Source organism: Ursus arctos, unplaced genomic scaffold (genome assembly GCF_023065955.2).
Source record: "Ursus arctos isolate Adak ecotype North America unplaced genomic scaffold, UrsArc2.0 scaffold_12, whole genome shotgun sequence".
Lineage (NCBI taxonomy): Eukaryota > Metazoa > Chordata > Mammalia > Carnivora > Ursidae > Ursus > Ursus arctos.
In genome coordinates this window covers 1,661,239-1,671,818 of record NW_026622786.1, presented here as the reverse complement: position 1 = coordinate 1,671,818, position 10,580 = coordinate 1,661,239, and the positions used below count along the sequence as shown (strand labels likewise).

Sequence of the window (10,580 nt, the reverse complement as noted above, 5' to 3'; positions counted from 1 at the left end):
TTGTCCTATAGACTTTACATATTTCTTGTTAAGATTATTCCTTGGTATTTGAGTACCTTGATTGCAGTAGTCACTTTTACTTTTAAAAAGGTAGATGAGTAGTTCAGACCTAAGGAAGAATGTCCATTGTTGCTATAAAGAGTACAAGCCTGCTTTATGGACCCATTATCTTCTAGTTCCAACAGGAGCTGGTAGACAAAAAGGATATGAAGGGGAGGTCCAAAAGGAAGGATTACAAAGTAGCCACAGGAGGAGTTTTTTTTTTTTTTTTTTTTTTAAGATTTTATTTATTTATTTGACAGAGAGACAGCCAGCGAGAGAGGGAACACAGCAGGGAAATGGGAGAGGAAGAAGCAGGCTCCTAGCGGAGGAGCCTGATGTGGGACTGGATCCCGGAACGCCGGGATCACGCCCTGAGCCGAAGGCAGACGCTTAACGACTGCGCCACCCAGGCGCCCCCACAGGAGGAATTTCTTAATCAGAGCAGTGGAAAACTGGGTGTAAGCACTTTTCCCAGAAATTTTTTGAAGATGGAGTGTTGACTTCTAATTAACTTCTAATTGGCCGAGCAGGGAGGTTGGGCTGTAGAAGGGATAGTTTTAGGTAAGATGAGTCCAAACTCTCAAATCCCATTTGGGATTTATCATCTCATGCACCCCTCCAAGAGCCCAAGTTAGGATTAAATGATTGGCGTATGAGGCTGGGATTGGATGAATTGTGATTTCTGGGTCCTCATGTCCAGTTCTGAAGAGTCTGTCTTCTTTTCTTGAAGGGTGTTCTAAACAGGGTGCAGGAGTAGATGATAGCAGTTAACTTAAGGTCTGGGTTTTCTAGAGCATTCAGTGAGCAGGTGTTTCCATTCAATAAGCCAAGTAGGAAAGTGGACTTTAGCTACAGGGCTGGGCAGTCAGGGGTTCTCAAAGTCAGTAGCCTGGTCCCAGAGCCTTTGCTGCTCACAGAGTTCCCTTCTTGGACAGCAGGCAGACAATCCAATCAAACAATATTCAGCCATCTGCGTTTTTAGAAAACAGCACTCATTTCTCCCTCTGTCTGTTGTAGGAGTTACCCCTTCCTCCCCCGTGACTCAAGGCTCTGCATCTGCAATCAGCAACCCAGAGGGTGGGCCTTAGTATCAGCAATTATGCTGTGCTGCTCTTTAGTCTTTAGATCAGATGGATGGATTGTGGCAGGTGTCCTCTGCTTCTCTGGCCTCCACCACTCAGCTCTATGTCTTCCTACTTAATTCTCCTTACAGAGCAGTTTGGAGGAAGAGGACTCAGGAGTCCCTGAGATCAAATGCTCTCCATCCTGAATCACCACCACGCTCACTTCTTTGTGCAAAAGTCCCTCCCCACCCCGAAGTCTCCTGCCTCCCCCTAAGAGATGGAAGCTGGTGGGAGGAGGGGAACAGGGGAGGGGAGAAGCTGCTCCGACCTGTGCTAACATCCACTCTGTGCCATAGTCCTTCCCAGCATTTTCTCCTTGCCTAGGATGGACCCGGAGAGTACAGGCAGGTTCGGCCTCAGGCTTCCCCCACCCCAAACCCCCAGCTGCTGCTTCTCATGGCAGAGCTGCTTCAGCTGCATTCCAGGGAGACTGTGAAGCCTTCAGGGTGACTGAGGACAATCTATGACCATTTTTGTTCATAGCTCGCACCAGGCATTCTCAGAGGGCTCTGTGACTCCAAAAAGCTGTGGATCCAAAAAGCCCTGCAGGGCTTTTGTCCTTGAATCAGAGATCGAGCGTAGCAAAGGGAATGGAGACATTGGAGTATATAAGGGACTGAAATGGGGAGTGCCCAAATGCTGCCTGAGTATCTTGGGGTCCAAGCCTCTCTCAGATTAGCTGAGACTGTGTCTGAAATGGAAGAGAGGAGGGTGGAGGGAAGGGAGGATGGGGTAACCTCAGGAAGTTTCTGTCAAGAGGGGTAGGCAGAAGGTAGGCAAATTCTTCTTGACCTGAAATAGCTCATAAGTTGTTCCGCCACACTAGAAATTCCCAAGCAGCCTCTCTATAACCTAAAAGGTTGTTGAGGTTAGAACCCAGAAAAGGACCCAGGAAATCTGAAGCCTCCAAACTGTGAGAGGCTCTGTTGCTGGCATCCAGTATTTCAGTTCGGACCATCTGATCCATGGAATTTCTGCCCCTTTCTGCCCGGCTCTGGGGCAGAGGCAGCGAGGACGTTTGGAGAGGGAACTGAGAAGAAAGGGTAACCAAACAACCCTCAGCTTCCTTAGTGGTGTCTTAGAGTTCCTAGAGTTCCTGAAGGCCGGGGAGAACCAGCAGCTGGCCTCGTCTCCCTAAGAGACTTGTTCTGGGTGGTGGGTGGAAGAGGACCCAGTCAGACGGATCAGCGGAGAGGCCCCGCGGAGGGGTCAGAAGAGCAGGCGATGACTGAAGCAGCACACTTGGTGGAAGGCATTTGCACTTTCAGTTCGACAGCCCCGAGTTCAACAACAGCTCCCTCACTACCTGGCTGTGTGTCCTCCAGCACGTTCCTCAATCTGTTTAGCCCTGGGGAGAGCCTTTATTGGGCTGCCCCCACCGTGGGGACCGTAACTTCCCTGCACGTGAGCACGTGTCCCCAGTTGCGTTTACATGCTCCTTGACACACGCACACGCACACGCACCAGCCACACCTGGGCTGCGGGCAGCCTTCCCAGGCAGGTAAGATGAAGAGCTGGCTTGCTGATGATTGGACAAGCTGGAAGTGCTCATCACAGTGACCTTGCCGCATCAAAGCGCTTTAGGAAAACCTGTGTAAGGAAAATCAGGGGTGGTAGTGGGCGGTAGCTCCACGGGCATTTTCCCCAGGCCGAATGTGCTTCTAGAGGCTACTTTGCCCACCTCTGCCAGGAAGGCCCTTGTCTGTGCCCAGGGGCGGAGTGTCTGCAGCTGTGCTGTCAGTAGAGGGGCACTGGCCACGTGTGGCTTTTGAGCACTTGCGAGATGGCTAGCGCTACCACGGAGTGGACTTTTAAGTTTATTTCAGTTTAATTAAGTTAATTTAAATGTTAAAACTGATACTGGATTTAGTTATTGGAAAACTTTCAATATATTTGGAACAATGTGGATGTGTGAATCTACTTTTTCAACAGTGAATTTTATGAAACCTAAGAACAGCTCAGATCTTTCTAGGGAAAATTTAGTGATTGAATTGAGATGTGCTGTAAGTGTAAAATATACACTGGGTTTCAAATACGTAATATGAAAAAATGTAAAATATTTCATCACTAATTTTCATACTGATAACATGCTGAAATGATAATAGTTTGGGTACCCTGGGTTAAATAAAATATATCAAAATGTAATGGTATCTGGGTTTTTTGCTTTTTAAACGTCGTACTAGAACATTCGCAATTACACGGGTGACACATTCTATTGCTATCGGGCAGCGCTGCTCTGGAGACTTTGGGACTCGGGCATCTGCATCTTCTGCTCTAGGGCACGTCGTCTGTTCCCCACTGCCTCTGGGGGCTGCCCAGAGGTTCATCTGCACGGCAGTGCTGCTTCTGCCCTCTTCTGCATTGCAGAGTGGGCAACTAGAGTAAGAGCCTCCAGTACTGGACCCCCAAGTCCCAACCTAGTAAGCTGCGGGGGGAAGATTTCGGAGAGGAAAGGGATGCCAGGGAAACCTTTCTGGTGCCTTATAAACTGGAGAGGGGAGGTTGCCAGGATGTAAGAGAATTGTGTGAGGGTGGTGGGGGTGTGGTTGGAAGCTCAGAGATACTGTTTTCTCAAGATTGTTGGATTTTCCAGCCTCACTCTCCAACCTGCTGGGCTCTCACCTCTGGTCCACTCCCATATCCTCACTGGGCCCCACTGAAGAGCTTGCCTACTGGTCAAGTCTGGCTGTCTCCTGGAGGGCAACTGCTCCTCTCCTCTGTCAGGGACAGTTTGAGCTGGGAATCTTCTAATGAGCGGGGTCTCCTCGAAGCAAGGACACGAGCAGCAGGAATCGCTAGGAAGCTCATGATGCTTGCATATTGAGGGGTGGTTGGGGGCTCTTGAGGGCAGAGGGGAGCTAAGGACACTGAGCAGATGCTGCGGAGAGAGAGGCTCCCCAGGGCCACATGACTCCTCACTTCTCAGTCCCCCTCCCTGCCCTTCCTTTCCCTTCACCCCTCCCCTTCTGATGATGCTGAGGCTGCTGCCTCGCGAATCTGTCCTTTTCTCTGGCTCTGCCTTGCCTTCTATTTGAAGCACACTCAGGCAGTCGGCATCTCCTCCCACCCTGCCTCTGTACCTGGGGTCTCTGTTCAGCAGTGACCTCTATCCAGAGACAGCTTCCCACCGGGGCTGCGCTAAACCGGGACAAGGCGCACCTGCAGAAAGGTAGTGGAAATTAACGAGGCAGCCAGATCCTGCTGCGGCCTCTTCCCTCCGCTTGTCACTATAGTGTGCGGTGCCCCTTCCTGCCTGTTTACTCCAAGCCTGGTCCTGCTGGGTTCTGGGACTCTCTCCTGGGACAACTGCAGGTTCTTGCTTTTGTTAGGCATTTTCTAAGAGTTACCTTTATACTTTTCCTCCAGGGCGCTGGGAATCTGTGATTGGGAGACCATGATTAGGGGATCCCAACAAGAATGAGAAATAAGGGAAGGAGCTGGGTGTCCTAGGCTGGGATTTCCGCAGCGGGATCTCTTGGATGGTGGAGGATCTCTCCTTCTCCAGCCGCAGAGATGCAGAGGACAGGGAAAGGGCTGAAACTGAAACAGGCTGGGTGTCTCTCCAGAACATCTCTGGGCCTCCTCCTGTGTCATGCCTGTATGTCAGGCAAACCCATTGGGTACATGCTCAGTGAGCAGGCGGAAAGGGTAGGAAGGGAGAGATTTGCTAACGATGAAGGGGGAGAAAGAGTGAAATAAAGAAAACGCCCGATATCACACTTCGCTTAGACTGCTACAGTCATGGCCGTTTGGCAGCAAGTTTAATGATGTGACAGCTGGGGCAGGTATCGGAGGCTCATGCAGACATAGCGCCAATGTGTAGTCTGTCCCCACCCCGCCCCCCTTGCACACTCATATCTTCTCAGCCTGGGGTCCTTGGCCCTAGTTTCTTGTGCCTGGGGAGGGGACAGAGCAGAAAAAAGAGGGAGACGGCCTGGTTGAGGAGCAGAAAATCTGAGAAGCAAGCGGCACTTCCCAGCCTCACCTCTGCAATAATCTTACAGCTGCGGTTGGCAGTTGGTAGTGATTGTTAAAGGGTGTAAGTGTGTGCGAACAAGTAGACTGGAGCCTTGGGGACGTGTCCTGCTTTGTTGGGGGGGTGGGGGGAGGGCTGGGCTGACTATGGATCTACGTCTTCTGCTCCCTGAGACCCTCAAACTGCAAAAGCAGAGCGAGGCCGACCGTCGGGAGCACCATTAGCTACCGGCACGATGCAGGCAGGTGTGGGACTAGGTTCTGGTCCAAGCAGCCTTGGTCTTCTTCCATTTTGGTATCTGAAGCTGGCTTAGCTGGAATTCCAACGTGGAAGGAAAGGTCAGAAGAGCTTGGCAGTGACCCGGTTACCCCCCGAGTTCTTATCCCCAGAGGGCCGAGGGGCCACAAAGTCAAAGGTCGTGTGATGTTTGACCCGGCCTTTGCCCTTGCTCCAGAGGGCAATGAGGCCAAAGCAGAGGGTCACTGAGGTGAGGAAGGGGAGGAAGCCAACCGCCAGCACCATAGCGACGCCCCTGCTATCCAGGAAGAAGGGCCCTGGGATCCCCGGCGTGGTGATATTGGGGTCAGAAAGAGTGCCATTTGGTGGTTCAACCTGGATTACTTCTAGCCAGGTCGTCAGGGAGTCATTCCCAGCAACATTGCTGACCATGCAGACATAGGCCCCTCTGTCCTGTAGCTGCACTGAGCGGATCTCCAGCGTCCCGTCCTCTAGGACCCTCACTCTCCCAGCCTTTCCCAGCCAAGCCCCCTGAGGCCTCATCCAGGAGACGGTTGGGGCTGGGTCTCCGTCTCCGGAGCAGGAGAAAACAGCATGCCCCCCCTCCTCTGCAATGACCCACCGCGGCCCGGACTTTCGGATCAGGGCCGGTCGGCAGGTGAAGTGCCCCGGAGGTAGGATGTCTGAAAACTCCCTCAGGCTCTTGCCCTGGACGTGCCGGGGGCCAGCACAGGCGGGGGGTGACGTGCCGAAGTCCAGGTGGCGGCGGAGCCGGAGCAGCCAGCGGAGGCGGCAATCACAGGTCAGGGGGTTGCCAGACAGCCTCAGGGTGACAAGTTTGTCTGGGGAAGGGAAGGCTGTTTCCTCTAGTGTCTGCAGGGCGTTATCGGCCACATCCAGGAGATGGAAAGCAGTCAAGCCGTGGAAGGCGTGGGCAGCGATGGAGGTGAGGCACGCGCCTGACAGTCGTAGCTCCTGCAGCCGCACCAGAGTGCTGAGCCTTCGGGCTGGGATGGCTGAGATGGGGTTCTGAGATAGATCCAGGACCCTGAGGAAGCTCAGGTGGTGGAGGGCTTGGAAGGGCACCGAGCTCAGATTGCAGCGGGTGATGGCCAGGCTGCTGAGATTGAGCCCGACCAGGCTTCCAGGCTCCAGAGCCTCCAGAGATGGCCAGTGGTGGATCTCCAGCTCCTTTAGCTGCCCCAGCCCCCGGAGTGCCCCAGCTGGCAGCCTCCCAATGTCTAATTCTCGAAGCCTTAGGGCCACCAGTGCCGGGAGGCGGGCCAGGGCCAGGCCAGGCACTGTGCTGAGGTTGCAACGCTCCAGCGTGAGGGTGCTCAGCTTGGCCAGCCCTGCAAAGGCCCTTGGAGCCACAAACACCAGGTGGTTGTCCCCCACCTCCAGCTGCTGGAGGCTGCCAAGCTCCCCAAAGGCTCCGTCAAGGAACAGGACAATCTGGTTGAGGCGGAGGTCCAGCAGCCTGAGGGCAGACACACCTGAGAAGACCCCGGGCCCCATGATTCGCAGCCGATTGCCCTGCAGCCTCAGGGTGAGTAGGCTTTGGAGGCCGTGGAAGGCTCCAGGCTCCAGGGTGGACAGCTGGTTGTAGCTGAGGTCCAGCTCCTGGAGCAGGCCCAGGCGGGAGAGCATGCCCCGCTGAAGCGCCCACAGGCGATTCCCACTCAGGTCCAGGAGCTCAGTGTCCAGTGGGAGTCCCCCAGGCACAGCCTCCAGTCGCCGATGGGCACAGAGCACTGCCCGGGGCCGGGAGGTGCAGTCACAGACAGCAGGGCACCCTCCACAGCTCCCTCCGGGCAGGAGGAACAGGAACAGGAGAGGGGGCCATGGGGGCCAGGCTCGCTTTGGGGCTGTGGCCGTAGCCATCCCCTGTGCAGTCCTGGAACAGATGATGACATGGTCCTTTTTGGAAAATGACTTCAGATGATGGTGACCCTGGACTTCCCCAGGCCTCCTTAGAGGAGAGAGAGATTGAGCTCTCTGTCCCGGCATTGCCAGCGAGTGGGGTGTAGGCCCGGGACCAACTCTGGTGGGCCACCTCCTTGGGGAATCTCAACATTCCTCCTGCCCCCCAGCCCTGGTAATAGGCCAAGTGCTTACTGGCTCACGGAACCCTAGTTAAGCCTGACTTCAGTGGGGAAAGTTTTCTGTGGATGGGACAGGAAACAAGGAGGTAACTTTGAGTCTTCCTGTAATGGGTTTTTCCCGTATCTGTGAGATCCAGGAATACCTCTGGTTCCTGCTCCCTGATGCTTGTTCTCCGCAAGCTCTGCCCTCCCCCTCTCTGCCGGCTCAGGGGGAATCACATCCTTGGATTCTGATTGGAGCACGGTCCTCACCTTGACGGGGTCCTCCAAGGCTGGGAAACATGCTCAGCTCTGCTCCCCCAGGCTGCACTTACTGCCCCTCTGCCTTTCTCCAGCTTGATGCAGGGCCTGGGGCCCTGAATTAGCAAGATCCAATCTCCCGAGATGCCTGTGCGGCAACAGCCAAGCTGCTCCTCAGCACCCCCCCCCCCCCCGCCGCACAGGCTGCAGGGGGCACTTGAATCCCCACAAGAACCCTAAGGGCGACCTCTGTAGATGACACGGGGGGTGTGAGCGACCCAAGGAATGCCCAAGGTTTGAGCTTTGTTGCTTGGTCTTTAGTCTCTTTAGTCTCTAGTCTCTTCTATTCCTCCTCGGTGGTGTTTTGATTTAGTCCAATGTGTGAATCTGAGGGAGTTCTCTTGTCCCCTTTGGGCTCAGCCGTCTGAGCCATACACAAGAGACAGACTGTGAGCCAGGGAGGCATAGACAAGTGAGAGACAGCGCCTGGCCCGGTACTGTGGGTGGGAAGCAGGGGAGCCCTAGGCTGGCACAGCGATCTCTGGGGGAGGCCGTGTGCATTGCTTGTAGACTGCAAGTGGGTTTCTGGGAACCGAGGGCCTGGGCAGAATCAGGATGACGGTGAGTCGAGTGGCCACCTGGCACTGACTGAGGTGCTAGAGGAGAAGGGGCCTGGTGCTTGGTGAACTCACCCTCAACTCACTCTGTTCAGTGTCAACAGGGTATTGAATAAGGGAGAGGAGGTATTGGAATGGGCAAGGGAGTGCTAAAGAGATGGGACAAGAGACAAATGATCCTCCCTGGGAGGCAGGATGCCTGGGTTTCTTCCAGCTGCAGGTCCTGATGGCCTTTGGGGCTTCAGGCTGTCTGGGCCCTGAAGGGTCAGCTTTCTCCCACACGCCCCATTTTCTCCCACATGGAATTTAGGAGAGGCAGTTTAAGAGATGGTATGAGTTCTTCCCAGTCCGGGGGACCACATCCCTGGAACCTGATTGGAACGAGGCTCTGCAGCCCTCCTTTAGAAGGGCTGTTCTGGCGGCTCTCCTGCGGTGGTGGTGGGAAACTGAAGCTCGCAGAGGCAGAGGGATGCAGGACACCATCCCAAGGCGTGGGGGTGAGAGAGAGTGGCCCGGGGCAGACCCGGGCTGCTGACCAGGCTCCTTGTCCCCAGCCAACCTAGCAGGTATCGCTGGCATGCTGAGAGTTCTCCAGGGACAGACGTGTCCCAGTCTCCCTCATTCTCCCCGTGCCTGTTCTGGGAAGTCCACCTGACAGCTAGCTCTTTATCACGACTGCTGCAGTTCTTGCTCCTCCGTTTTGCTCTGCATTCAGCAAAAGTGCAGTGAAGCATGTAACCCAGCTTCCCTTCCTCCCACTGCTGTGAGTTTCCTCTTAGTCCCCAAAGCCTGCTGGGCCAGGGGCTGGGGGATCTGGGGACAACCCCTTTTCTTTATTTATAAGGTGGCTAATTTAATCACAAACTTCCCTTGCCAGTCTCCATGGCTACAGGACTGGCTTCCAGCCACTTTTGTAGGAAGAAATGGGTGTCAGAACCACTTCTTTCTTTAAATGGGGTGGGGTCTGGGGCATCATCTCTTCAAGGAACAGAAAGCTTTCTTCTTGGGTCTGTGTGGCAGTCCAGAGACACATCTGAACCTGGATATCCCTCTAAAGCAGACCTGACTGAGGCATGGGGACCTGCGTGGGGAGAGGGCTCTTGGGGGAAAGATTTCTGGGATTTCCACACTGAAATGTGGAAAAGCCCTTCCCAGAGGTAGAGGAAGCCCTGGGGAGAGGGAGGGAGGTCTCCTTAGAGTCCTTCCCCACAGGGGTCTCTGGGACATTTGAGTTTTCCCATCGAAGTCTGAAGTCCGGTGGGGCCAAGATCAACGGCTGGCTCAGGGCGGCGGGGACGGGGGAAGGGGGACGGGGGCAGCTGGTGGGGAGGGACAAGAGGGGCACAAACCCTTTAGCCTGACAGGCACGCTAGTCTGGCCTCGTCTCTGAGACTGTTATAGAGAAGGGCAGCTGCAGCCTTGGGACGGGAGGTGGGGTCACTTACCGGAGTAGCTGGAGGGTGGCATCAAGTTGGACCCCGCATCTGTGCAGGGCTGGGGGGCGTCCCATTCAAGCTGCACCCCGGGGGCAGGGGGCTGTACTTTCCGGAGTGTCTCAGTCCTCGCTGCCGGCCGCCCGCCGCCCTCCCGCCTGCCTGCCCACTGTGGCTGCTGTTGCTGCTGTGGCCGCTGCTGCCAAGACCGAGGTAGAGAAAAGAGCCAGAAAGCATTTCTCCTTTTTTTTTTTTTCCTCTCTCTCTTTTTAAACCAGGCGAGAATGAGTCTGCAGCAACCCTGTTGGTGCAAAATAAATAAATAAAGCAACCAGGGAGGGCTGCAGCAAGCGCCACTACAGGGTGGCGAAGGGGAGGGAGCGCAGGGGGAGACTTGGGGTCCCGGAGGGGTCAGGAGGTAGAGGCAGCCAGCAGCTCGAGAGGGTCTCTTGTGGACATCCTAACTCCCCTCTGGGGAGGTCTGGGGCCAAGCACCTTCCTCAGGGCTGTCTTTGAGTCTCCCAGATGCAGGGCGATTCTGTGCAGCCTCTCCATCCCAATGGCCCCCGTGGGTATCACTTTGTGGGGAAAGTTCTCAGTCCAGAACGTCTGCTGTGGAGCTTAGTTTGAGACCCCTTGTTGCGGGTTCCTGAGGAGCCGCTCCCAAGCCTCCCTGGGGGGCTGCTCAGAGTGGGGGCTGCAATCCTTATGATGTTCATGGCTTCTTGCTGGGCTAGAAACCGGGGTCTCCACACGGGAATGAGACAGGAGAGCAGCTTGCCCATGATCTGATTTAAGAACTGCCC

General features: G+C 55.0%; 1 protein-coding gene across 1 annotated transcript; it reads right to left on the bottom strand.

Annotated features, from left to right (window-relative positions):
- Nucleotides 1–5,223: 5,223 nt before the first annotated feature.
- On the bottom strand, nucleotides 5,224–7,872 carry LINGO4 (leucine rich repeat and Ig domain containing 4). Its single transcript, XM_026486697.4, has one exon. The coding sequence runs from the start codon at nucleotides 7,387–7,389 to the stop codon at nucleotides 5,482–5,484; it is 1,908 nt and encodes a 635-aa protein (XP_026342482.1). The 5' UTR covers nucleotides 7,390–7,872; the 3' UTR covers nucleotides 5,224–5,481.
- Nucleotides 7,873–10,580: the final 2,708 nt, after the last annotated feature.